The following is a 27,679-nucleotide window of genomic DNA, read 5'->3' on the forward strand; positions in this document are numbered from 1 at the left end:
AACATTATAATTATAACCATTCTGTTCTACACAGTACTATATATATATACACTGTATATTGTAGCTATTCAATGCTGTAAATATCCTTTAATGAATAAATCATCTAAATGTCCTGGTCATTAGGGAAAGTGTGATATCTAAGGCAGAGCTTGCAAAAGTAATGAGGAGGAATTAATATAATCTTCAGGTCACTTGGACTAATCTGTAGTGCTGTCATAGTCCTGATACGGCTGGACTGAAGGGATTACTGACACAACAACCTGCAAAATGCGAACACTTTTTAGTGTTGTTTATTTCAAAATTAAGGTGTTTTCACCATCCATGGAATAGATTACAGGGTGTTTTTTACAGGGTTACAGACGACATGCACTATGTGAAAAATGTGAAGTTTAGTGGCATTATAGAAGGACTGTGCAGTACGGACTTTAACTCCTTCAGCTTGGGTAAGTTCTTCTGAGCGAAACAAAATTATTCCTGAAATAAATTGAAGTACACAGGAAGAAGGAGGAAGTGTGAAGTCTATATTTTTATATGATCCTGCATTTGTGAATCCATCCAAATCACAGTAAAGTGCTATTTGACTCACACACAGAAGTTCTGTCACTAAATAAATGTATATATACATAATTACATCTTTATAACTCATTATTTTTATTGTGAAATTGTTTTATTTTGTTAAATAAAGACTATGAATTAAAGAAGGCAGTCAATAAACTCAGCTTTCTTACATTCAGTTCAGGATTCTAAAAAAATGGAAGCAGCGATAAAACAATCCTTTTACACTCATATGTAATATTGTTTGTAGAATCCTGAAAGTTTTTAATCTAATTTTAAATAATTATTGAAATTATTCATAAAGTCTTAGAACTGACCCACAGCAGATCTTTTTAATCTTTTTTAGTCAAATTCTTTTTCTCTTTCAGCCACAGACTGAAGGTGCGACTCTGTAAGTCAAACACACTGATAGCTTTCACACACATCTGCAGTTTAAAGGCCTTTTTGTTCAGGTGACTTTACCTTTGGTTTAATCCAGGTGTTTTATCTGAAGGCTGCTTGGATGAAGAAACAGTTAAACTTACAGACACTCTTACAGCATCAGAGGGTTAATGGAAACACAGAACACATTGCAGTATAGTACATCAGGTGTCTGCTCTCAGGTGATGGGATTCTGTGATGTTGCAGCTCTACCAAAACTTCCATCACCTCCTGAATGTGTGGCTGGTCTACGGAATGCTAGCTGTCACTGTAAAAGAACAAAAATTCCTCAATATTCCACATGGATCCTGGCTTCTCTGGCTCTTCCTGCTAAACCTCAGCAGCTGGTGTACGGTTCAGGCGAGCATGTTCAGGGTTGGTGTGATAGGTCCATGGACTTGTGACTCAATATTTTCTAAAGCCATGCCTGGAGTCGCAGCTAAACTGGCTGTCCAGAGGATCAATAGAGATCATGCCCTGTCTCTGGGTGTCACATTTGATTACGTCATACTGGAAGAAGATTGTCAGACTTCGAAAGCCCTGAAAGATTTTATGGGTTACTACACACAAGCCTCAGCATTTGTAGGGCCCATAAACCCTGGATACTGTGAGGCAGCTTCTCTGCTCTCCAGGAACTGGAACAAGGCGCTCTTCTCGTGGTCCTGTGTGAACTACGAGCTTGAGAGCTCATCACGTCACCCCACTTTTTCACGCACCATTCCCTCTCCCATTTGGGTGCTGAAGACTGTGGCACATCATTTCCACTGGGCAAACATAGCTATCGTAGCCTCAGCTGACTACATGTGGGTGGACACGTCCTATAAGGTAGCTGATGCCTTAAGGAGCTATGGCTTCCCTGTCAGGACTCTGCTCTCCACCAGTAATGATCATGCCAGCATACGCAGCTCTCTCTCCACCATCAAGAAGATGAAGGAGCTTCGCAGTAAGTGATGATGAATCTGATAATGATGTCTGAACTTTCCCTAATGGTGTTAGCAGTGTAGCCACCAATCTGTACAGATTTAAAACATAGCAGAGTTGGAAAAAATACTTTAAGGAAGTAAAAAATATACTTTTAAGTTTAAGAAAAAGGAAAGTTTTCAAAGGATGGAATGAAATTAATGTCATGTTTCATGTATAAATCTTTTATTACTGATAAAGAATTGATGATTAACACTGATGTGGTTTTGTCTGAAATCATCACTCACTCTGTCTCAGTCAGTTTGTGCTCGTATCCCTGATTAGCGCTACGTAGTTTACTAATGAATTAATCACAAGTTAAACATCCTGTAAATAAGTGATATTTACTGTTAGAAAGAACCTCAAATGCAAGTTAATGAACTATGCCAATTAATAACATTATCTACTAGAATCAGTGCCTCATCAGCAAAAAACACATGCTAACTTAGTTAATGTTAGCAGATTAGTGAAACTATTGCTTAGTTCCTGCCCTCCAGGGTCGGAGAAGGAGACACAGATTTTATACGAGTCTGTATTTATTCCAGTGCACTGAAACATTTTACTGATGTAGGACCAGAACGTTCATCCTCAGCTCCCACAATGCAGTGCGGTGGATTTCCTGACTTCAGACACACACACGGTGCTAAAGCGCTAACTACACTGTGTAGCATGAAGAAACATTTTACAGTCTATTTTTATGACCTTGATTTAACACTAAACTGATTGATGTGGAGCGTAAATCATCAGCTGGATATTAGAAGAAGAGACCTTTTAGATTTATAATACGTATTTTTTTTCATCTTCTCAGTGGTGATCCTCTGCATGCATTCTGTCTTGATCGGTGGGAAAACCCAGAAGCTCCTGCTGGAGACAGCTCTGGACATGCGCTTGACTGATGGCTCTGTGGTCTTTGTGCCCTATGATACACTGCTCTACAGCCTGCCGTACAAGCAGGTGACTCATCCCTCACTGCACAGCAACAGCAAGCTCAGACTGGCCTACGACGCTGTGCTAACCATCACCATGGACTCAGAAGAGAATTCTTTCTACAAGGCTTTCCAGGATGCCATCAGGTCCAACGAGGTGCCTGCAAACATTAATCCTCATGAGGTATAACATCTGGGATTTTCCTCAATATTTACTGCATGTACTTCACAGTTTTAAGTTAATTATACTATATAATAAGGTTCCTTTACATTCAATGTTAAATAAATGTCTCCTAACAGAAAACTTTACCCTAATCAGTTTATTATTAGATTTAGCTTCCACACTACACATCCCTGCATGTGAGATGTTGTTGCTTTGGAAACAATTAGAATGAGCGCATGAATATAAAACTGTCAGAGATGCTATTGGAGAAAATTCTGATTCAAGACTGAAACTTTACTGAGGTTTAAATAAAGTGAATTCACTCAGTTATAAAATACATGGCAGAAGTTCTTCACAGCTTTATAGATGTTTAGAGTTTCAGCAGCATTAATGCTCTTCACCTGCAGGTGTCTCCTCTTTTCGGCACCATTTACACCTCCATCATCTTCATGGCCAACGCTCTACAGAATGTTCGTGAGTCTGCATCCTGGCTTTCGGGGGCTAATCTAGCTCGTCACACTGGGAATATGGTGTTCCAAGGTTTCAGTCAGAGGATCCACACCAACAGTTCTGGAGTGAGTCTTCTGGACTATGTGGTGCTGGATACTGATGGTCATTCCTGCGAACTTCGTCCCACTCACACTGTGAGCCCACATGATAACGCCGTTCGCTACGTCGGTACGCCTATCCACTTCCCTGGAGGTGTTCAGCCCAAAGCTGACTCCAGTTGTTGGTTCATACCTGGAGGTCCTCTCTGTTCTAGAGGTTGGTCTAAGCTTGAAAATAGCATGGTTTTGGTTTAGTGATTTCATGGAAGTGTTGGTTTACTGTGCACTTCATTTAACATCAATTTAACAAACAAATCGTTTTTCTTTTAGGACTGGACCCGCTCGTGTTGTTGGAGGTGTTCCTGTCAGTGCTTCTCCTAATATTTTTTATAACTAGTCTTGGATATTGTACACGGTAGGACAACTATAAGCTCCATAGATAATTTTTTACTACTCATGTCTTGTTCACGTTTATTTTACTCATGATTCCTGCTTATTTCAAATTCAGACGTCGCCTCAATCAAATTAGAATGGTTCGAGGTCCCAATAAGATTCTCCTCACTCTGGATGACGTGACCTTCATCAATCCTTCTCTCAGTAATAAGGTCAGGCCCACACTGAAGACACCACGTACCATCATGCTTTTTTGAGTCAAATTGATAATTGTCCTTGTTATTTTTTTAACTGTTCCCAGGACAAAACAATGTTCTGTAATTTATTTGCTGTTACATCACGTTCAGTGAAATCCACTGATCAGAGATTAGATAACAATTTAGTTTTATTTTTGCCTCCTTCAGTCAATCTATCATTAAAAAAAAAATAAAGAAAGAACAAAACAAAGAACTAAATTTAATTAAAGCACAGACAGTATTGTAAAATGTTATTTCTAGGCTGATATGACATGGCTCCTTCATCTGACCTAAAGTTTGTTCTGATAATCTGATTTAGAAAGTGAGTGTAGAAGATGGGAAAGGAGAGATGGAGAGATGTTTGTCAAACACAGACAGCAGAATAAACACGTCACGCAGCTCCATCTCCAACCCTCCTGAGCCCAGCTATGAAAACTCCAACGTGGCCATACTTGAGGTAAAAGAAACTGTTTATTATCTCAGGCTTTAATCTGATTTCTTTGTACATATTTTCATATGTTTTTACTGTGTTCAGGGGGATTGGGCATGGCTGAAGCGGCTGCCATCCGGACACTTCAGGTCAATAAATCCAAAAACGAGCGACGTGTTTGAACTGGTACTGAATCTCTATGGCTGATGTCATTATAATAAGATCATTATCACATTTAAATATCCTGATAAAACTGTTTTCCCAAACAGATGAGAGATATCCGCCATGAGAACCTGAATCTATTCTTGGGGTTTTTTCATGACTGTGGCATCTTTGCTATCGTCACTGAGTTCTGTTCTCGTGGAAGTTTAGAGGACTTACTTCACAATGAAGATGTTAAACTGGATTGGATGTTCAAGTCTTCACTGCTCCTGGACCTTATCAAGGTAATCAGAGGATTACACACACACACACACACACATACACATACTTCACACACTGTGAAGCTGCCCAACAGATGATTACAGTGTAAAGAGTTTATTCATTCTGACGAAGCTGTGACTTGTGACCTTCCACAGCTCAGTCACACTGTGACTTTTTTAGAAATGAAGTAGATTTAATTCAAACACAATCATTACAGCCACTGAGTATTTTAAATTAGCCCAAGCTAGGTTAAAAACCCACAACCCTGAAAATGTTCAGAAACATCTCACTCACATGTCTCATGCAGCAGATAAAAGTGTGACTTTTCCCAATATGAGACTTTAATTTGTGCTTAATTTGGCTTTGTCAGGGCATGAAGTATCTTCATCACAGGGGTGTGTGTCACGGTCGACTCAAGTCCCGTAACTGTGTTGTGGACGGACGATTTGTACTGAAAGTAACCGACTACGGTTATAATGCAGTTCTCCATGCCCAGAGGTTCCCCTACACAGAACCTAAATTTGAGGGTAAGCGTCAGAGACCACAGAAACTCACAGTAAACATCCAGCTGAACACACAGACAGGAATTACAGACTGCATTGTGGGAGCTGAGGATGAACGTTCTGGTCCTACATCAATAAAATAGTTTAGTGCACTGGAATAAATACAGACTCGTATAAAATCTGTGTCTCCTTCTCTGCCCTGGAGGGCAGGAACTGTGGAGTGTGTGTGTGTGTGTGTGTGTGTGTGTGTGTGTGTGTGTGTGTAGTGCGTGTGTGTGTGTGTGTGTGTGTAGTGCGTGTGTGTGTGTGTGTGTGTGTGTAGTGCGTGTGTGTGTGTGTGTGTGTGTGTGTGTGTTTGTGTGTGTGTGTGTGTGTGTGTGTGTGTAGTGCGTGTGTGTGTGTGTGTGTGTGTGTGTTTGTGTAAAAAACCCTTTCTTCAGTAATTATCAACTCTAACTAATAATCAGGGTCATTTAAATATGTAAATAATCCACAATTGTAAAGATTAGACTAAAATCTGCAGCAGTTTCATTCAGTGTGTAATAATTAGTGTGATTGGTGACAAATGTGTTGCAGTGTGTTGTCTTCACACAGATCTGCTGTGGACCGCTCCTGAACACTTGCGTACTTCACACCCTGGACAGTCTGGTAGTTATGAAGGTGACGTCTACAGCTTCTCCATCATCGTACAGGAGGTGGTGCTGAGAGGACCTCCGTTCTTCATGCTCCACTTGCCTGCTGAGGGTCAGCCAGAATCTCATAAGCATGAAGAAATGATTACACATAAATGTGACTAATAATAATAACAATATTATTATTGTTATTATTATTATTTTATTTATTTGTTTTTATTTATTTATTTATTTGATTTTTTCCCCATGAGCTAAGAAAAACCTAACAGTTCACAACAACTCAATTGTATTTACTCTTAGATTCTCATGATTACACTGAACACAAAGATTCACATCTTAACAGCTGAAGCTGAAGAGAAACAATCATGTCTTATTATAGGATGTAGAAATTGGACCTTTGGATTCATTTCAGAACTTTTAGTAGAACATTATCGCGTTATCAAGATCCACCCTAGAACCACTTAGAGACCATGAAGATGACTTTGGACTGCAAAGTCTCTGTCAGTGATGACTTCTTCAAAACTTGAACAACTAGATTAAATCAACACAGATCTAGGAGAGGAATAATTTATAATCTCACTCTCAGTGTTTATAATGATTTATAATCCCACTCTCAGTGTTTATAATGATTTATAATCCCACTCTCAGTGTTTATAATGATTTATAATCCCACTCTCAGTGTTTATAATGATTTATAATCCCACTCTCAGTGTTTATAATGATTTATAATCCCACTCTCAGTGTTTATAATGATTTATAATCCCACTCTCAGTGTTTATAATGATTTATAATCCCACTCTCAGTGTTTATAATGATTTATAATCCCACTCTCAGTGTTTATAATGATTTATAATCCCACTCTCAGTGTTTATAATGATTTATAATCCCACTCTCAGTGTTTATAATGATTTATAATCCCACTCTCAGTGTTTATAATGATTTATAATCCCACTCTGTGTTTATAATGATTTATAATCCCACTCTCAGTGTTTATAATGATTTATAATCCCACTCTCAGTGTTTATAATGATTTATAATCCCACTCTCAGTGTTTATAATGATTTATAATCCCACTCTCAGTGTTTATAATGATTTATAATCCCACTCTCAGTGTTTATAATGATTTATAATCCCACTCTCAGTGTTTATAATGATTTATAATCCCACTCTCAGTGTTTATAATGATTTATAATCCCACTATGATTCTTTTTTTGGAAATGTGTAATCGTAACTGGAGAACTCTTGTCAACAGAAATCATCCAGAAGATTAAGAAGCCTCCTCCACTGTGCAGGCCGGTGGTTTCTCCTGACTACGCTCCTATGGAATGCATTCAGCTCATTAAACAGTGCTGGAACGAGCAGCCAGAGAGACGACCTGCCTTTGATGAGATCTTTGAACAGGTGATGCTTTCCTTATCTCAAATCAAACAGAAATTAGGAGAATCAATACATTCATTTCTTATTCACCCCCAGTAGGTGTGGAAACAGAGAAACTACACCTGAAGTGAGAAAGTTTCAATCTTACAGTATTAATATCAGAGCATCTGAAATAAAAATATAGTGAAGTAAAAATAAATGTTTTGTTGAAATGAGATTAATGTCATGATTTCATGTGAAAAGCAATTTTTAAAAGAAAGATTATCTAAAACTGTTAGATCATTAAAGATTTAAAGAAACAATACATTCACTTAAATAAAACACAACAAAGAGACGGGAAAAGGGGCAACAAACTTCATTCAGAGAGGGACGTGACCAGAGCTTTACTAATGAATTAATCAGGAGTAAAATATCAGGGGAAAAAAGACTTTTGTCTTTGGCCTCAGTTTAGGAACATTAACAAGGGGAAGAAGACAAACATCATAGACTCCATGTTGCGGATGTTGGAGCAGTATTCTTCTAACCTTGAGGAGCTCATACGTGAGAGAACAGAGGAGCTGGAGATTGAAAAGCAAAAAACAGAGAAACTGCTCACTCAGATGCTTCCACCGTAAGTGTTACACACTTCACACTTCACACACTATTCCTCAGAACACACCTATGACACAAAAACAGGTTTAGGCATCTTCCCCATAACACACGTGCTGTTTCTCAACACTCCCAGGTCTGTAGCTGAGGCTCTCAAAGTGGGCGGCACTGTGGAGCCTGAATACTTTGATAATGTGACGTTGTACTTCAGTGACATTGTGGGCTTCACCACCATCTCTGCCAACAGCGAGCCCATTGAAGTGGTGGACCTGCTCAATGATCTCTACACTTTATTTGATGCAATTATTGGAAATCATGATGTCTACAAGGTAAAAAGTTCTTATTATTAAAATGTAATAATAATGATGGATTAACTTCATTAATTAAACAGTTCTCAGATAATAATATCTGAAATCCTACACCATACAATCTTCTGAAATAAAGTGCGAGTGTGTCTGCAGGTCAGAATAAGGAGCTTCCTATTGAGGGTTTGTTGATTAGAGTAATGATCCTACATGGGAGATTATACTTCTTCTTTTGTAATTAGATTAACCCTATGAGATGTATATATAGAAACGCACACTGACCTTTGAAAGACGTGAAGTGCAAATTAGCTGGAAGAACTCACACAAAAATAAAGTGTATTGTATACTCTTGCAGCTCACATTCAATAATCAATACACTTAATACATGAAGTAAATATTCTCTTATTTATTGTGTACCTAAAAATACAGTTAACTCACACTTCTGATATTCAGGTGGAAACAATTGGAGATGCTTACATGGTGGCGTCTGGAGTTCCTGTTCCCAACGGTGACCGACATGCTGCTGAGATCACCAACATGGCGCTGGACATCCTGAGCGCTATTGGCACCTTCAAGATGAGACACATGCCTGATGTTCCAGTACGCATTCGAATCGGACTTCACACGGGTCAGTAGACTGTAGTGTCTAGTAAGAGGTCCAGAGAGACAACAGTCCCATGTCCTGGTCTCAGGATTCGTCTTTACCAGACGCACTGTGTGTTTCAGGATCGTGTGTGGCTGGAGTCGTCGGTCTCACCATGCCTCGATATTGTCTGTTTGGGAACACAGTGAACATTGCCTCCAGAATGGAGTCCACTGGCATGCGTGAGTGACTCAAATATCTAAAAATACAACAACATGGCAGTCAGGAAGTGAAAGAACAACGTTGTTTCTTAAGAACAAAGAACAAGGGAATGTGTGCAAATAGACATTACAGTTTGTTTTTACTGAGCTAGCAGATAACGCAAATTTAAGACCTTCTCCTTGGATTATGACAGTGGTGCAACAATACAAAGAGAGTATTAAAGCAAAGGAACAAAAGAAATTAAAACTAGGAAGTCCAGTTATTATCAGCTGTAGTATTAAAACACAGCAAATTAAATATGATTAATGTTAGGTTTTTTGCAAACTGCAAAATCATCTGAAATTAAAATGACATCACAGATAACATTCAGACCCATGTGCAGGGATAACATCAAAAGGAGGTTTATTAGGGAGAATGACAAAAGTCTGGAAACACAGAAACAGAACTAAACAAATCACAATCACAGAAACCAACACAGAGGGAAGGACTCAACCAGCCCCAACACACAGGGTTAAATACGGGACGCAATCATAGAAACACAAGGTACAGGTGTGCAGGGAAGGGATTAAGGATTAGGGCGGGGCAACACACGTGACACACAAAAACAAAAACACATGGCAAAAGACAATACCTGTCAGAATGTCCCCCTAGTGTCCAGGCAGGGGAAAAGTCCAAGCTGTTACTTACATGAATAATGTTCAGAGGAATTTATAGAAAACGTTTTATGAAAATTCGGACAGTTGGTGTGACAGTGCAGATTAGAGTAATTATCCAGTGATGAGGGAGATTTTTCCTTACCTCAGTCACCTCAAACTTGCTTATTGGGGATAAATACAAACACATTTAAATATAAGTCTAATATTAATCTTGAATTTTGTATTGTATTAATCTTTGTAGAATATTAAACTTTTTGTATTATGTTTCTTGAGAGAATGTCAATTGTTGAAAATGCTATACAAATAAATTTAAATTGAATTGATTTGGAGTGTCAGTGTTTGTGTGCAGCGTACCGCATCCATGTCAGTCACACCACGGTGAAGATCCTTCTTGACCTTAAGGAAGGATACCAGGTCCAGATACGTGGAAGAACTGAATTAAAGGTAAATACAAATCTGCTTCTATAAAGTTTTTTCCAGTTTATTCACAATACACACACACACACACACACACACACACACACACATATGTTTACATTTTACAAGTATCAGTAATATAAAATATTGGTAAAACATTAACAGTATTAGGTTTAAATGAATGTTCAGGCCAGAACAGATCTGAGCCAAAATCAAGGATTTTACAGGGAAAAAAACCCAAAAACAGACAAATATTTTCATTGACTGTAAAAAAAAAAAAACATGAACAAAAATACAGACAGTGCAGATATAACATTTCCCCAACAGGCCGAAATTCTTGCCCAGAATCTGTCACTTCCTGCCCAGCTACAGAAAAGTCTGATGTTAGATAACTGAATATGAGGTGATAAGATGATCATCTGCACAGAAAGTATCTGTTCCTACAAACTGTTTCTAATCCCTGATTAAATTATGCTTCACTCTCGGCAGGGCAAAGGGATGGAGGAAACCTACTGGCTTGTGGGTAAAGATGGATTCACTAAACCGCTCCCTGTTCCCCCTGAGCTCAAGTCAGGGTAGGTTTATTAATCACTTCTTTTAGGGGTAGCTCTCTTTGTTCCTGGAGGTAAAGATCATGTGATGCTCAGGACATTTTGGCAAGACCTGGCCTCCAGGACTGAAGCTGGTTGCCCCTTTCCCCGTCCCTGTACTGTGTTTGGCTTGTTTATCGTGCCTCTTTAATATATCTTTCAGACAAATGGCCCACGGCTTGCAGATGGAGGAAATCGCCCGATTCAAACGGAAGAAAGCTGAGGCCCAATTAGCAAAGAAGAAATGAGGTAGTGTTATGCATCCAGCGCTGGATCTCCAATCATCGCAGCACTGTTCCTGACCTAAACTCATTACAGTGTTTATTTTAAACTTTATTTCATGTCTCTGCTCTGTGATTTTGCCTTCATTGTCTCAAAAATGTGGGGTGGTACTTAAAGAACAATGAAGAGCAGGTATTCATAAAGAATCTGAGTGTTTTATTGTTTAACATCCTTCGGTTATAAATACAAACTGTACAGGCAGATAGTCATTTAATAAACACTGTTAAATCAGTGGTGTTTGTTGTTGATCAGATGTGATTAACACCTACAGTAAGTTATCTACATCACCACTTTAACTGAAGGTTAGATTTGTGCCTGTTTATTTTTAGTGTCTGTGTGTAATATATAAATGATGTGTATTGTTGTGGCAGTCGTGGTGAAGGTTAGCAGTGTTTAAGTCTCTCAGTAGTGACAAACTGTCACACAGCTCAGATCCTTCATGAATACAACTTTATACAGAATCTGATCACTGATTCCACTTTCTTTCTCTCTGTCTGTCTCCACATGTGCCTTATTCATCTATAAAGCTTTGACTATGCTTCTTTCATTTCTGGCATCTCCATCATAGCCTGGAATTTCCTTCATACACTTCCTGGGCTTGTGTGATATATATTTCCGTACTTGTCATTGGCAGAAAACTCGATCATTTCCACCAGGTCAGATGTAGAGGAGTAGAGGAGCAGTGAGAACATCAGCACTGTGCAGTCAGAGACAAGCACACAAACTCAACAGGATTTATTGGTGATTCACAGAAATGTTAAATACTGACCCACATTTTCATTGTTGATTTGAAGCTCAAAGTGTTTGAACACATTCGAATGCTGAACACAGCAGGAGAGAAAAAAATTGATTATTAAAACTGATTATTTCTAATATTTATAAAGGGTTTGATTTGGTGATACGAATATTAATTAAATGTATATATTTCTTTTGTTTCACTTTTTGACCATTTTCAGTCAGATGTTTTTCCCATGTCAACCCTAATAAATATATTTACCTGATGTTAACTGTACACGTGTGTAATGTTCACTAAGTGGAACACACACTGATAGAGGTTATTTCTCATGAATGAATGTAAAACATTCTCTGGTTACTGTGAGACCAGTCAAGAGCAGATGAGATGGAGGGAAGGGGCGGGGCTGACAGCACCTGGAAGCCCCGCCCCTTCCCTCCATCTCATCTGCTCTCTAAAACAGGAAACGATCCAATCCACATATGGATCGTTTCCTGTTTTATTGTGGAGTCAGAGCTTGATTTTCTGGAGGATTTGTGAGAGAACTCGAGAACTATTTTACTCTTGACTTAAACTGTGGAGCTTCTACACAAAATGTGGTTACTTCAACACGTCAATCTAATCTAATCTAATCTAACCAGATTAAAGATCACTGGATATTGTAGCTGTGTAATATCATGTAGGTCTAATTAAACTTATATCACACAAGCCTGCATTCTTCTGAAATCTCACATAAACTTGTTACGTTAATAGTAATAAGATTTGGCAGTGTTTAGTGAAGGACTGAATAAAACCAAATGAGGCAAAGTTAAAGCTTCACGTTTGCCTCCTTTTCTTCACTGACTGTGTTAAATGACTAATCTACACAGATCCCTCATCCCTGCAGGTCTCCTGAGGAACGAGTTGGACGAGGGGTTTCACAGATGATCTGAACTGATGTTACTTATTGCTGTGTTGCAGGTCAGAGATGGTGCGTGACTTAAAGCAGCTGCTGCAGAAAGCAGTAAAGAAGATCTTGGTCGTGAGGCATGTGGCTCAGCTGCCCAATGTGGACTTCACTGAGGAAAATTTTATGATCCACCATCATTAACAGCTCTACGGTGATGGACATTGAGAGAACAGGAGCACAAAAGCAATGTCTGTCACTGTCACTAATGTTGAAGTTTCCAGAAATATAGTTTTCCCCCAAATCATTAATGTCACAGAAACTATTAGAGAGAAGTTTTTCCAGCATCTTTTCTTCATTCCACAAAACCAGGCAAAGATGAGGAGAACATGTGAGTTATATTATCTGACTGAAGAAGCAGCTCTCCAACTTGGAAGAATCTGAGCGTGAAATCTAACAGTTTTCAAAATCATGATTCTTTTAACTGGGGGTTACGGTACCTTTCATCCCAGCGGACAGAAATGATTCATTCTGTTCTTGTGGAGGATGTGGTATATTTAAGAGTTGAAAGATGAAGTGCTTTTGGCATCTGGAGATGATCAGATACTTCAGTAAGAGGCTCTTTAAATGAATTTGGCTGTAATGTTAATAATGGGACTGTTAGGTTAAGCCAGAGAAGATCAGACTCTCTTCTCACCCATTACTCTGGTTCACTAAGTCCAGGAGGATCAACCTGAACAATGACATATGTGTTTAAAAATACGGTTTAAAACATTGAACTCACACAAAGTTTATAATTCCAGCGTGTAGTCTTGTTCTTTTTTGAACAAAAAAAGCTGCTTGAATGTAATAGTTATTCTAATGACTTGTCCAGGATTAGTCGTGTCCTGTAATGTAGTAAACAACCTGTTAGGTGGTATCATATGTAATGCCCTGAATGTTGTCTTGTGATTTAGAAGTGTAATATTGATTTTAATTATTATTGCAATGGATTGAAATAAATTGGCAGCACAGTGAGCTCAGGTTCGTGTGTTGGTGTAGTTTCACATCTTCTCGGGTTCTGAACAGATTTCCTTTGCTTTCCCTGGTTTCCTCTCATCTTCCACAAACACGAAGGAAACCAGAAGATAAAATTGCCCTTAGGTGTGTGTGTGTGTGTGTGTGTGTGTGTGTGTGTGTGTGTGTTTACACCCTGACCATGATAAAGCAGCTGGTGAAAGTGAATTAAAATAAATAGAAAAATAAGAATGTGGAAGTCACTAAAATCCCAGTTTTTATTTTCTTTAGTAATCTGGTGTCATTTGTCCTGTTTATTTTTTTTTATTGTGCTTGAAACATAAAAATACATTAGCACAATTATAATATAACAAACATCAGTACACAAATTAATAACGCTCAATATATGTAGGTTTTGACCAAATAAATAAATAAATAAATAACCTTTAGACAGACAGATCCATGTCTCTGATTATAATCATGTTTAACACAGAACCCTGAAATGACACTAGAATAATAGACTTCAGTAAAAGGTTAATTTCCCTTTGTTCACAGCAGCTCATTGTGGTCCTCCATCTCCTGCCTTTTTGTCTCCTTTTCTGTAGGAACCTCGTCCTTATTCTCATTACACATCTTTCTTTCTTTTTAAGCCACGCCTCTGTCTGCACACAGGACCAGACGCACCAATCAGACGCGAGACACCAGCGGATCCTTCCATGTTATTAGTCGATGTCGGTGCCAGTCACAGATCTTTTGACCGTCTGGCCAATCAGAGGCCTAGTTGCCTAGCGTGGCCCATCTCCTGTACCTTCCCTATCGCCCTGAACTTCTCGCTGACGTTTTTGTCACGTGATGTTTTCGCTGGGTCGTAGTGATGTGTAGCCACCATGAGTGAAGGGAGAAATAAAGCTGGATCATGGCAGCGTTTCGGTGCGTCGGTGCGTCTGCTGAGGTGCCACGTTTTGTCCTGCGTTTTATACTGAAGATCCACCAGGACACCGCGTCACACAGCGGGGAGGATTTATTACGTTAAGGAGGGAAGCTCATCTCTCATTCTGTGTGTGTGTGTGTGTGTGTGTGTGTGTGTGTGTGTGTGTGTGTGTGTGTGTGTTTCTCTCTCTCTCTCTCTCTCTCTCTCTCATTCTCTCTCTCTGTCTCTGTGTCTCTCTCATTCTGTGTGTGTGTGTCTGTGTGTGTGTGTGTGTGTGTCTGTGTGTCTCATTCTCTCTCTCTCTCTCTCTCTCTCTCTCTCTCTCTCTCTCTCTCTCTCTCTCTCTCTCTCCCTCCAAACTCCCTCCCAAAAATGGGCCGTGCGTCAGTGTAACTGAGGTAAAGTGACCTTTAATTTCATCGTCCCATGGAAGATCTCCACGATAACGGCGTTATGTTGCCGCGGGAGACGCGTCGTGTTGCAAAAACGGCGGCGGTCGCGACCAGCGGTGAGTCTTCATCATCCTCCTCCTCCTCCTCCTGCTGCTCAATCAATAACGGTGGCTCGCGCTTGCCCGCGCACTCCACGGCCTCTGCTCATCACCATCACCACCACCACCACCACCACCAACACCACCACGGTGCTCTTCCGAGGAGACACCCACCACCTTACCACTTCAGAGTTCATCATCTCTTCCCAGAGGAGAAAGCTCAGGATCCTGTGGTGAGGAAACATCTCCCCGCGCTCCAGTACAAGGTGCACGACTCTGCCTTCTGCCGCGTCCTCAGCACGGACACCACCGCCGCCGCTCTGGCCGCCGCCGCCGCCGTGTGCTCAGGCAGTGTGGATGCTGATGTGTGGAAGTGTGGATATCTGAGAAAACAGAAACATGGACACAAGAGGTTTTTTGTGTTGAGGGGACCCAGCAACCTTGGGCCCAGTCGCCTGGAGTACTATGACAGTGAGAAAAAATTCCGAAATGCACTAAAAGCTGCTGCCTCCACTGCCGGTGTTGTGTGTCCTCCTAAGAGGGTTATTTACCTGTCTCAGTGTTTCACAGTCAACAAGAGGGCTGACGCTAAGAACAAATACCTCATTGCTCTTTATACTAAAGATGAGTATTTTGCTATGGTGGCTGACAGTGAGCAGGAGCAGGAGGACTGGTACCTGGCCCTCACAGAACTGATGACCGAGGGCAAAAAGGGGCAGCTGGACACGGACGAGTTAGATGACGGTTATGGGACCATTTCACCTGGGACCATTTTTAAAGAGGTGTGGCAGGTGAATGTGAAACCCAAAGGTTTGGGGCAGACCAAGAATTTAATGGGGGTGTACCGTCTGTGCCTTTCCGCTAAGACAATTCACCTGGTGAAGTTAAATTCCGAAACCCCTGCTGTGAACCTGCCTTTGATGAACATTCGCCGTTGTGGACATTCGGAAAGCTTTTTCTTTATCGAGGTGGGACGCTCTTCTTCTATTGGCCCAGGTGAGATCTGGGTACAAGTGGAAGACTCTGTAGTGGCTCAGAACATGCACGAGACCATACTGGACACTATGAAAGCTTTAAAGGCCTTTCCAGACTTCAGACCACGGAGCAAGAGCCAGTCTTCTGGTTCCAACCCCATACCATTTATCACGACGCGCCGCCACTTTGGCAATCTCCCTCCCAGCCAGACAGGGCTCCAGCGTGCCTCCAGAACTGATTCAGTGACGGGCATATCTCCTGCAGGAAAGAGTAAAAGCATGATAGGACTGCGCTACCGTACGTCCAGTGAAGGCGAGGGCACCTCAGATCGACCGCTCAGCTCGGGCACGGGCAGCTTGTTGCACCTAAACACACCTTGCCTCAATGTGGGCCGGGAGGAGAGTGGCGGCTGCTGTACCCACGCTTCACCTGGTTTTGCCCATCATACCCGCTCTGCCTCGCTGCCCGTATCGCACTTCCTGTCTGCTACCAGTCCTATCAGTGTTTCTAGCAGCAGTGGCCACGGTTCAGCCTCAGACACACATACACGACCCTCCAGCTCCTCCATCTGTGGCTCTCCCAGTGATGGAGGCTTTAACTCCTCTGATGAATTCTGTCCAAGCCCATGTGACTTCAGATATTTTCATGCAAGCAGCAGTACACCTGAACCACACAGCGACACTCCGCCAGTTAGGGAGGAGAACCGACTAGTGGACTACATGGCCATGGATTGGTACAAAGACACACAGGGTGGAACCAGGACTTTTGAGGAGGAGAGCAGTTATATGGAAAGAACTTTTTTCAAGCTCACACATTATGCCAAGCCCAAACCTGCTAACAGTTTAGGTGTCATGCACCAGAAAGCAACACAGACTTCATCTTCATTAGATGAACCGAGCCCTGTGGAGTCAAAACGGCATGCTGTCTGCTCCTGCCTCCTTAAAGCAGACTATAAATCTTACTCTGAGTTACATCACCCAAACAGGCCTCCCTCTCTCAACGCAGACGGTCAGAAGAAACTGCTTAAGGAAGACGGTTACATGCCTATGATATACAGCATCATCTCCTCTCCTCATACAGATTACACCCCTATGCAACCCAGAGCAAACGACCCGGTCTCCGTGCACCTTCATCCATGCTCCTTACAGCAGGTGGACAAACACGGCTACATGATGATGCTGCCACAAGACAACCCTTCTCCTGGAATAAACAGTCCCTCCAGCAGAAGCCAAAATGAATATGATGATTACATGGAAATGTCCCGGGTAAGCGCTGCTGAAGGCTACATGCAGGCTTCCCCTGAAGGCCCCAAGTCTTATGGCTCCTATTTCTCTCTTCCACGCTCTTACAAAACCCCGTGCCGAGAGGATCGCCGAGAAACAGAATATGTTCCCGAGTCGCCTGTTGAACCTCTGAGCCCTACCAGTCCAGGAGAGTACATTCACATGGAGTGTGGAGACAGGCTTCCTCATGCAGGCTCCTCATCCTCCCCGTCGGCAGTGGACTCCCCCACCGGGCCAACTTCTCAGCCTTGTTATCAGCTGTGCTGCTCTTCACCTGACCACGACTACATGGGTCTAAACATGGACAACCTTCTGAAGAACCGTCCTCCTCGCCATTCTCTCGTAGCCCCGTGGAACCCTCCAAACTACGCACGCCCCTTAGGGTGCACCTATGGCCAGGCTCAGAATGACTTTGTCCCCAAGAACATCCACAGAGAAGCTGAGAGTCCCTCCAGGCTGATACAGCACCTGTGTGTGTCAGAAAGGTCACCCAGCCCTCAAACTGAGCCTAAGGTCATAAGGGTAGATCCACAAGGCCGGAGGAGACACAGCTCAGAGACTTTCTACCCTTGTTCTGGTGGCACTGCGGGTGGATGTGCTGCTAGAGCCTCTGCCATTGTGAATCTTGCAGAAGGCTGTCGATGGCAGAATTCTGCCTCATTTGACAGCATGTGGTCATACACAGAAGATCAAAGATCTCCAGACTCTGTTCTCCTCACTGCTAACTGTGCCACTGGAGGAACGTGCTGCAACGTTTCATCCAGCTACCTCAACTATATCGCTCTGGACCTGAGGGAAGTCCCAAGGATGACCCATGATGCCACACCTCCATACCCATCTCACGGGACACTCGAGGAGCACGAGGTTTGTGCTTGTTTGGACTTATCCAAGTCAGGAGGACACACCACTGCCTCCAAAGGTTGGTTGTATTTTTGTCTCCCCTTATGCTACAAGTTAAATGACGACTAACCTGGCAGCTTTTTCACAGGTGCCTTTAGCCTGAGTTAAGAGCAGAACATCACACACCCTGGACCGCTCGTTCACTGCTCGTTCACTGCTCATTCACTGCTCATTCACTGCTCATTCACTGCTCATTCACTGCTCATTCACTGCTCATTCACTGCTAACTACTGAAAGCTTCAGTTCAGTGGCATTTTTTCTTTCTTTGCTTTTTGATTTTGTAAAATGTTTTTTCTTTTCAGTGTCTATTGTTTCAGCCCTAATGAGTTGTCACTGTCAGGTCACTGAAATACACACACTTACATTTTTATTTCATTTGGCAAAATTAATATTGCAGCTTTTTGTGGGTTTTTGCACTGAAAATGAGACTAAATGCATAAAGGTTTGTTGTTGGCTCTGTGCTCATGTCTGTTATCTGTGAGCTGGGATTCTGTCTCCACATTAAAGAGAAACTCCTGCAGATCCACAGTCTACACCGTCGTCTGCTTCCTGACTAATGATTTAAGTAAACAGTAACGGAAATGATTAACGTAAGTGAGTTGGGACGCAGTCTTTGTGTCCCTCTGGTGTCTCCTGGTGTTTATTTGTGTCTAATTGTTAGTCTTCAGACACTTCACACTTACATTAACACAGAGGTTTGTGTTCAGCTCGTTGTTGCTTCGTTTCATTTCTCTCATCATTTATTCCTTTCTCATGCTGTAAAAAAACCTCATGAATAAATATGAATAAGTTCAGCTTGTGGTATGATGTCATGCAGTGAAAGTCAGCGCTCGGCTTCTTATTGCTGAGATTACGGACTGTAACTAAATTACAGGAGATCTTTACAGCACATGTAGCCCAGAAAACTCCTGCGTTAATAATAACGTTCTTTAAACAAATCATATAAAAAATCTCATGATGGATTCTTAAGAGTTGAATCTTTACAGAACGCGACATCATCAGAGTTTAACGGTGTGTGTCGAGCTGTTTGTGGTGTCAGATGTCTAGAGTTAATTATTATCCAATAAGCACAAGTTATTCCTCCACACAGTGACTACACTCTTACATTTATTTCTATAAATGATGCTTTAAATATTTATGATTATATTTATCAGCCCCACATTAGTTCATAAGTTTACGCTCCCCGTGTGCAGAAACACGAACGTATTAAACTGAGCACAACGTTACAGTTTAAAAACTTATTAATAATAATAATAAAAACAATAATAATAATAAACATAAATAATGATTACTTTTAGTTTACATACAAAACTTTAGAGTACAAAAAATCTCAGGAAATGATCTCAATCTCAGTGTTAATTATGTCTCATGTGTCTTCTTCATTATCTTCCCTGAGACATGTTGGTGAGACCGTGAGCTGAATCTCACCGTCTGTCCTGAACTGTGGATTTAATCTTTTATCTTTTTCACATTAGAAGTCAAACAAATCAGTCGTTCTGTCAGTGAGCTTAAAATAACTCAAACAATCTCAAAGGAAAAATGATGATAAAGTCTGTACAGTGTTGGGCCTTGGAGTAGAAACACACACACACACACACACACACACACACACACACACACACACACACACAGAGGACAGAACAGAGACACATTATATTAGTTTGTTTTTTATTTGGACAAAATAAACACTATAATGTTCTCGCACTGTGACGCTGTGATTATTCTTCACTACAACATTTATAGAACTGTTTCATTAAAGACTTGTGATGTAAGAATAAGTCAATAATTAATGAACTGTGTGTGTAGGGATTTATAACAGCCTGTAAACTACACAACACCTACACAACTTCTACACAACACGTAATACAGAAAACAAGAAGAAAATGTATTAATATATATTACAATATTAAGTAATAGATTATTTGTTTATTTTAATGTTTTTTATATTTCAAGCTCTACCAATAAACACCAGCTTCTTTTGAAAATGACCTGTGTGTGTGTGTGTGTGTGTGTGTGTGTGTGTGTGTGTGTGTGTCGCAGAGTGAACATGCTGTATGCTGGGAGGAAATCAGTATTTTGGAAATCCGGTTGACTCCAGAGTGCAGAAGAGGAAGCTGCCTCACCCTCATCCTCCTCCTCTTCATCAGACCTCGAACTGCAAAGACTGAATAAACTACACAGCCTCTGTTGCTCTGTATCTCTTACATAACTGCCTCAGACTGGTTCCATTTTTATTGTTCAGTTAAAACACACCTGTGTTATTGTTTACGTGAGTGACTGCGCTGATCGTGAGTCCAAAATCTGAGCTGTGAACTTCATCTGAACTTCGAGCACTTACTAAACTCCATCATGTTCTTCTTCTCAGTCCTCAAACAACCTGCTGAATCACTGTAAATACGAGGTGCTTGTGTATTACATGAGATTTTGTAAAAATGTGCCAACTACTTAGTAGTCCCCTTAACACACACACACGCACACACACACACACACACACACACACCTCTTTATTTATTTAGATCGATTTGTATGTCTGAGAATAGTTTATTTTTTTGGGGAACTTACACAGTTAAGGGATTCGTATTGGCCCCACACACACACACACACACACACACACACACACAACCTTTAAAGTGAGACTAGTTAATATTTTGGGTTCCATTGGGGACTTGGATGCGCTGTATATTCGTTGTAGCTGAATGTTCTGGTGATTTTGATGGCGTTTGGGGTGAATCCTGTTCCCAGTGTGCGAGTCTTCAGACTTTCACTGATTCCTTTCTGCATTCACTAAAACACTTCAGAAGGTCCACAGATGCTGCAGAAGCATGTGTGTGTCTCCTGAAGCAGTAGATTACAGTGATGTTTAGAGAGAGTGTTCTAGCGTCTCTGAGCTCTGAGGAGTTTCCCCCCCTGGAGGGTGGGGGGTCTCACTGAACACAAACTCACACTTAGCACTTTGTAGTTATTAGATAAATTTAAATAAAAATAAGACAGTGTTTCTGATTCACATCGTCGTCACTACCTCCAGTCCAGATCACTGGGAATCGATTCAGTAAATCTGTCTGAAAAAGATAAATGTTTAATCACCTGGAATCTCTTTAGATGTAAAGTCTAGTTTTTACACACACACACACACACACACACACACACACACACACACACACACACAAAGAGTTTCGTTTTGTATTTGGAATGTGGAAGGGCACCTGAGTAACATCTTTTCATTCTGTTGTATTTTTTATTTATTTCAGATTTGTATTGATTTTCTGTGAAAATGCTGCAGATGAGTTGAAATTTTTTACTGTCTTCAGTTTCAGCCTGAAAATGAGGAAACAAAAAGAGGACAAAGTTTACTGAGATTGTTCCTCTGATCCACACAGGTGAAGTCCACACAGGTGAAGCCTCCACTTCCTCTCAGTGCTCTGTTCTGATCTCTGCTGCATTCATTCACTTACTTATCGATTGATTGATTGATTGAATCTGATCCAGTTCTGTTCACTGCACACGGCGCCGTCTGTACGGAGCCACGCTGGCTCACGTGACGCTTACAGAAAGGAGATGTTCATGTAAATAATGAAGTTATTTAAGAACGTGTTTTCTCAAATCTTATTTATTTATTTATTTATTTATTTATGATTTCTACCTAAGGGATATTCCCAGTCCCTTCCTTGCCTGTACCTGAAAGCTTTATAAGAAGACGTGTTGGCTAGAGGTCGTGGTGGAAAGCTGTGTAGTGAGAAGTGTTTAGCTTTGCAGTAGTCGTCCAGATTGATGTTGGGGCAAAAATCCCCACGCTGTATGTCAGTGAGCTTTCCATTTGTTTCCATGGCGCTCTGGCAGCCATAGTTTTTCTTTGACTAGCATTTATGTCATGATATTGCGTTGCTTTTAATGTATGTAAATGTGATGTGGGATTGAGGGAGGGGTGAAGAATACTAACAGTCCTCTAGGTTTTTTGGGAAGTTTCCTAAACTGCAGTAATGAGCTGAAAAAGAATCACGCTCATGTTTTTATTTTGTACTTTGAGATCTTTTGAGGATCTAGAACTGGGGAACCTGATATTGTAATCAGTGGAATCATGCTATTGGTCTTTTTTATTTACTTTGTTGTTTGAGTTTTTTAAGGAAGAGAGCAGCAAGAAAAAATGAGCTGAACTGGGCAGAGTGTGCTGATGATTTGCATTTCTTTTCTCCTGAGGATTCCAGTCAACGCTCACAATCTCCTACTTAAAGTCTGTGATTGAACCATGCTGGGAGAACCGGATCATTCGAAACACTGTCTTCCTTTGTAAATATTGTAATTTTTTGATATCCCTTTCTCTTGTTGATCATGCTACACAGCACCCACTGTCCATGATCTCAGAATGAGGGTGTCTGGGGATTTTTTTGTCAGTTCTACATTTTTATATTTTATTTTTGGTGTATATTTAACAAATTGGGTTTTGCTTGTCATAGAGCTATTGCAATAAAAAAGTGCCAAGGTATTCCTTTCTGGGATTGATGCTTGTGTTTTCTTATCAGATGTTTGTGATCCAACATGATGCAACATTGCTCCAAGATGTGTTAAGAACAGAGATTCCCATCTAAACATCACTGACACAATAGTGCGGTATTATGGCGCAGATCGCTGAATGCTGCCCTCTGCTGGACAAACTGATTCTCCAGCTGAACATCTTCACCTGCATGTTCTTACACGTCAGGTTACTGACACGTGATTGGCTGGTTGGCAGGACAAACGTGTGCACTGGTGTTTCTAATAAAAGGGCCAGTGAGTGTAAGTCTAATGTAATGTAATTGTGTGCCAAAGGTCCAAATCCACAAATTAATCAGCTGCTGCAGTTTAAAGACATCAATACTGCAAAAACGGTGAAGACAAATTAAAATGCTTATAGTTTCATTTCTTTTTTGTAATTTTGGTCATTTTTTTCTCAGATTTTACCTCTACATGTGAAACGTCTACAGAAGCTTCGAGACCTGCACAAAGGCTGCATTAAATATTTTTTATTTCAAGCATATTTATATAAATGCACAATTTAAGAAAAAAATTATTTATTATTTAACTCTGTTTATGATGGACACATTTTAACTGAACTGTGTGTGTGTGTGTGTGTGTGTGTATTTTGACGCTGTGGGGATTATCATCATCATCATCATCCTCCTCAACTCCATGCTTGTTCTCTAACAGGTCCTGTGCAGTCGGCGATGTTGTGATACAGTACAATGCAGTTCATTCAACCTGAGAATTCTCCAAACCATTTTATAAACACACACACACACACACACACACACACACACACACACACACACTGGCTACAGTAATCCTTGGCTTGTTCTAATTGAGAGCTTCACCCTCTCCGTCCTTCACTTGCTCAGCGTTCCCAGCTCTTTAGGTCCTGGTGTATCTTTGTTTTGTATTTATTTGTCTGTGCTTGGTGTTGATCTGAGGCACTTTTATGGTGTGGAGAAGGTGTGAGGTTTCAGCCCAATCAGCTTCCTTTGATTGCATGAAGGTTCAGACGTGGAGTTTAAGCATTCAGGATCTCAAACTCCTCCTCAGACTCAAACAGCTTCTCTGTGGACTCGATGAACTCTACAAAGGAAAAAAACCTGATCATGAAACTCTGAAACTGATTTTATTAACCATTTAACAAATGATAATCTTCATCAGGTCCTGAGTCACACCTACATATATTTAAACATCTCACTTATTTTCAGGCAACAACAATTTCAAAAGTTTTTGTGACAGAATGTTTTCTGGTTTTTTATGTAGCAAGCTGCAGTGTCCAGTGTATTATTACTGCACCTAGTGGTCATAATGAGAACTGCAACCGGCACTAGTACAGGAACCAGGTTGCCCTGCACTGCCCCACACTGCCCTGCACTGCCCCACGTTGCCCTGCACTGCCCCACGTTGCCCCGCACTGCCCCACGTTGCCCCGCACTGCCCCACGTTGCCCCGCACTGCCCCACGTTGCCCCGCACTGCCCCACGCTGCCCCGCACTGCCCCACACTGCCCTGCACTGCCCCACACTGCCCTGCACTGCCCCACATTGCCCTGCACTGCCCCGCACTGCCCCACGTTGCCCCGCACTGCCCCACGCTGCCCCGCACTGCCCCACGTTGCCCTGCACTGCCCCACGTTGCCCTGCACTGCCCCACACTGCCCTGCACTGCCCCACATTGCCCTGCACTGCCCCACACTGCCCTGCACTGCCCCACGCTGCCCTGCACTGCCCCACGCTGCCCTGCACTGCCCCACATTGCCCTGCACTGCCCCACATTGCCCTGCACTGCCCCACGCTGCCCTGCACTGCCCCACATTGCCCTGCACTGCCCCACGCTGCCCTGCCCCACGCTGCCCTGCACTGCCCCACGCTGCCCTCACTGCCCCACACTCATGCTGTTAACAGCTAATCTATATGAGCTGGTCGGGATCAGTGATCTCACCTGCTCCTGTGGTCTGCACCTCAGGTTTAGTCGGAGGAATGAACGGAGGCCAGTGAGATGGATGTTTCTCCACCAACTCAAACATTCGCAAGTTTCGCTTCTTCAAGATTTCCTTCAAGGCCACGAGCAGAAAGAATTAAAGGACAAATATAATAAAATACTGAACAAAGGCACAAACCCATCAGCAATGAGGAACATTTCATTTAAAGCTCTACCTGCTGAACCTGATGACACCACCGGTCAAAGTCCTCCTCACTCTTACAGAAGAAACCCTGTTAAGAAGCCCAGACAGAACAGACATGAATAATTTCACTTTACACTTTTATTCTACTAAAATTATTATTTTACTTTTTTCCACTTTTCATTTCAAAATTCAAATTACTTGTTAAATAATTTCCATTATTTCTCCTCAGCTGCTGCTGATCAGTTAAATATTAATAAAGTGTCTAGTTAAATTTTAGGTTTGCGTAATGTTTAATAAATATTTGGTCAAATAAATCAGTAAAAATATTTACTTTTAATTTAGTGTTCAACACTTCAGTAAATCTTTAAATGCAGATTTTCACTTCACTAGTTTTTGCTTCACATTTCTTTAAACCGACTCAGATTTTGACTCAGAACTCAAATTCTGCTGCTCACGTTTCCTCAAAACATCCTTTTGAAATGATTCGGACTCCTTCACTGCAGCCTCACCAGAGCTACAGACGGGTCCAGGCACTCCATCTTCATGCGATGAGGACTCCTCTGGCAGTGGTAGCTCTGATCATCCACCCCGAGCTCCGTCTCTGAGTCCACAGCTGACTGGGTGGTGTGAGGGTCCAGATAAATCAGCTCATCATCTGAGGAGGACGTGGGCAGTAACATCAGGCCAGTGAAAGAAAACATGTGAAACCTGCACTTAGTTTTCAGTTAACACACTTTACACTCACCCCATTTTACAGACTTTACACCATGACAACAAACATCGAGAAGAAGAAGGACAGATTACAAACATCAAAAACCAAATGAACAAACAGATTAGTGTCAGTAATTAGTCTGGTTTAAGATTATTGTCTTTTACTCCATCGATCCAAGGGTTAGGGTTAGGGTTCCTTTAATCATGCTGGTAAAATACCCCACATGAAACTGCCCCAGATCAGAACACAGCCAGTGTCCAGTCAGTTTGTCCTTTAGTTTATCACTGTGTTAGTTTGGGTTGTGTTGTGTGACTCAGACACTCACCTAGAAATCCAATAAAGTAATAAGCCAGGTTGGGTTTTCCACCAAGAACTCCACATGACTGAGGCATCTTAAAACATTCCTTTATTAAAAAGAAAAGATTTCATTTAAAAATGTGACCCATGATGATTCACTGCTCTGTATTTGTTACCTCAGTAATATTTCATCAACATTTTTGGTGTTAAACAAGCCGTCATGTGACACATCATGTGGTGCTTTATGTGAGGTGGATGGTTTCTGGTGTGGACTGAAATGAATTGAGGTTTAAATGAACGAGGTCATTATCTTAAAAACACATCACACAGGAACCCAGTGTGAGTCCTGAGGAGATTTCTGCGTACTTTCAGGGCCTGGATGTAGATGGGGTTGATGTTGTTGATGCCCATCCGCAGTGGGATGAGCAGCAGCAGAGGCCTCCAGTCCTGGGAATGCTGGGAATTCTGTTGGGAATGTGAGACAGGACACAGAGCCTGGAGCTGCTCACGGACATTCGACGAATCACTGGATGTTGAAACTTCAACCCCACCACAGATACACCGACTGGACCTCACCTCCTGATGACACTGCTTCTCTGTTGTTGTTTTTTTTTTTTTTTTTTTTTTTTTGGGGGGGGGGGGGGGGCCCCCACACGACATGATTGTTCACTCGATTCTCAACCCAATTCTCAATAAAAGCAAATGAAATACATAAAGATGAAACTCACTGATGTCTTCGATCACTACGGTGTTGTCCATTGACACATAAACAGCTAATGAACTCCAATCATCAAACAGTGTGAGTTTCCTGTGATGGAATAAATTCATCTATTTATCTCAAATTTATCTCAGAACATTTATCTTATTTACTGCAGTGATGATGTAACACTGAATATTAACTTCTTCTATACGTTTAAGAAAATTCTCTTAATGCTGTGAGAGTCTCATCGTGAGGTTCCTCAGTGAGACACAGAACCTCCAGACCATTAAATATTTACTCTCAATGTATAGAGAATAAACCTGACACAGAATTGTTATTGCTTTTATATATTTATACGTTTTTATTCACCAACTATTTAAGTTTAATTCCAACTAAACTTCAGCACAACTAAACTGGTGGACAAGAAAAAACCTTCTGAAGGAAAAACAATATTATCAAGTTCGAGAACCTGAGGACTTGTGCTACTGTGTTCGGGCCGTACCACTGTCCAACAGATTTACCCTCGCCCACTCCCATCTGAGCTGCTCGGGGGAGAGGGAGGGGCGGGAGGGAGAGAAGGGGGAGGGGGAGGGGAGGATGTGGGGGGAGAGAAGGGGGGGAGAGAATGGAGCTGTTTAATGAATTTGGTCATATTCAGTAGCTGTGCAGAGAACAGTGAACATTAAACACTGAACATTAAACACTGAACATTAAACACTGAACATTAAACACTGAACATTAAACACTGAACATTATCAAAAAATGAATCAGTGGAACTGTATCACACACACTCAAGTAACCTGCATGTGTATGTACACACACACACACACACACACACACACACACGTGTTCACTCACACACACACACATATACTCTCTTTCTCTCTCTCTCACTCACTCAATCACTCACCCACACACACACATATACTCTCTCTCTCT

General features: G+C 41.4%; 3 protein-coding genes across 4 annotated transcripts in view; 2 read left to right on the top strand and 1 right to left on the bottom strand.

Annotated features, from left to right (window-relative positions):
- Nucleotides 1–117: 117 nt before the first annotated feature.
- Nucleotides 118–13,833, top strand: LOC132859711 (retinal guanylyl cyclase 2-like). 2 transcript variants are annotated; one of them, XM_060890570.1, is made up of 21 exons: nucleotides 118–443; nucleotides 924–946; nucleotides 1,034–1,918; nucleotides 2,744–3,045; nucleotides 3,432–3,789; nucleotides 3,903–3,987; nucleotides 4,081–4,177; nucleotides 4,521–4,658; nucleotides 4,737–4,817; nucleotides 4,901–5,077; nucleotides 5,425–5,581; nucleotides 6,152–6,301; nucleotides 7,442–7,590; nucleotides 8,013–8,176; nucleotides 8,291–8,483; nucleotides 8,913–9,087; nucleotides 9,186–9,284; nucleotides 10,270–10,364; nucleotides 10,827–10,912; nucleotides 11,091–11,176; nucleotides 12,903–13,833. In XM_060890570.1, exons 3-20 carry the CDS (start codon nucleotides 1,174–1,176, stop codon nucleotides 11,173–11,175), a joined length of 3,336 nt encoding a protein of 1,111 aa, XP_060746553.1. In that variant the 5' UTR covers nucleotides 118–443; nucleotides 924–946; nucleotides 1,034–1,173; the 3' UTR covers nucleotide 11,176; nucleotides 12,903–13,833. The 2 variants fall into 2 exon arrangements, with proteins under 2 accessions (XP_060746553.1, XP_060746554.1); XM_060890571.1 differs by lacking the exons at nucleotides 118–443; nucleotides 924–946 and having other exon boundaries at nucleotides 1,033–1,918.
- An 844-nt stretch (nucleotides 13,834–14,677) lies between these two features.
- irs4a (insulin receptor substrate 4a) lies at nucleotides 14,678–22,883 on the top strand. Its single transcript, XM_060890627.1, has 2 exons — nucleotides 14,678–18,422; nucleotides 20,444–22,883. Exons 1-2 carry the CDS (start codon nucleotides 15,182–15,184, stop codon nucleotides 20,446–20,448), a joined length of 3,246 nt encoding a protein of 1,081 aa, XP_060746610.1. The 5' UTR covers nucleotides 14,678–15,181; the 3' UTR covers nucleotides 20,449–22,883.
- A 502-nt stretch (nucleotides 22,884–23,385) lies between these two features.
- Nucleotides 23,386–27,679, bottom strand: part of atg4a (autophagy related 4A, cysteine peptidase) — a 6,836-nt gene continuing 2,542 nt past the window's right edge. The window contains exons 6-13 of the mRNA XM_060891441.1: nucleotides 27,210–27,282; nucleotides 26,769–26,848; nucleotides 26,407–26,636; nucleotides 26,069–26,147; nucleotides 25,541–25,686; nucleotides 25,063–25,119; nucleotides 24,848–24,959; nucleotides 23,386–23,989 (exon numbers count right to left, since the gene is read on the bottom strand). Coding sequence (XP_060747424.1) covers nucleotides 23,925–23,989; nucleotides 24,848–24,959; nucleotides 25,063–25,119; nucleotides 25,541–25,686; nucleotides 26,069–26,147; nucleotides 26,407–26,636; nucleotides 26,769–26,848; nucleotides 27,210–27,282 — 842 coding nt within the window. The 3' untranslated portion in view covers nucleotides 23,386–23,924. The remainder of the gene's footprint in view (nucleotides 23,990–24,847; nucleotides 24,960–25,062; nucleotides 25,120–25,540; nucleotides 25,687–26,068; nucleotides 26,148–26,406; nucleotides 26,637–26,768; nucleotides 26,849–27,209; nucleotides 27,283–27,679) is intronic.

Source organism: Tachysurus vachellii, chromosome 17 (genome assembly GCF_030014155.1).
Source record: "Tachysurus vachellii isolate PV-2020 chromosome 17, HZAU_Pvac_v1, whole genome shotgun sequence".
In the NCBI taxonomy this organism is placed as follows: Eukaryota; Metazoa; Chordata; class Actinopteri; order Siluriformes; family Bagridae; genus Tachysurus; species Tachysurus vachellii.

What these genes read in the sequence shown, in the direction of transcription:
- LOC132859711 (XM_060890570.1), top strand. Translation starts at nt 1,174, where the DNA reads ATGTTGCAGCTCTACCAAAACTTCCATCACCTCCTGAATGTGTGGCTG. An exon ending in AGTCTTGGATATTGTACACG is followed by an intron (nt 3,988 to 4,080) that starts GTAGGACAACTA and finishes TTTCAAATTCAG; the next exon opens with ACGTCGCCTCAATCAAATTA. An exon ending in CTCACTCAGATGCTTCCACC is followed by an intron (nt 8,177 to 8,290) that starts GTAAGTGTTACA and finishes CAACACTCCCAG; the next exon opens with GTCTGTAGCTGAGGCTCTCA.
- irs4a (XM_060890627.1), top strand. Translation starts at nt 15,182, where the DNA reads ATGGAAGATCTCCACGATAACGGCGTTATGTTGCCGCGGGAGACGCGT.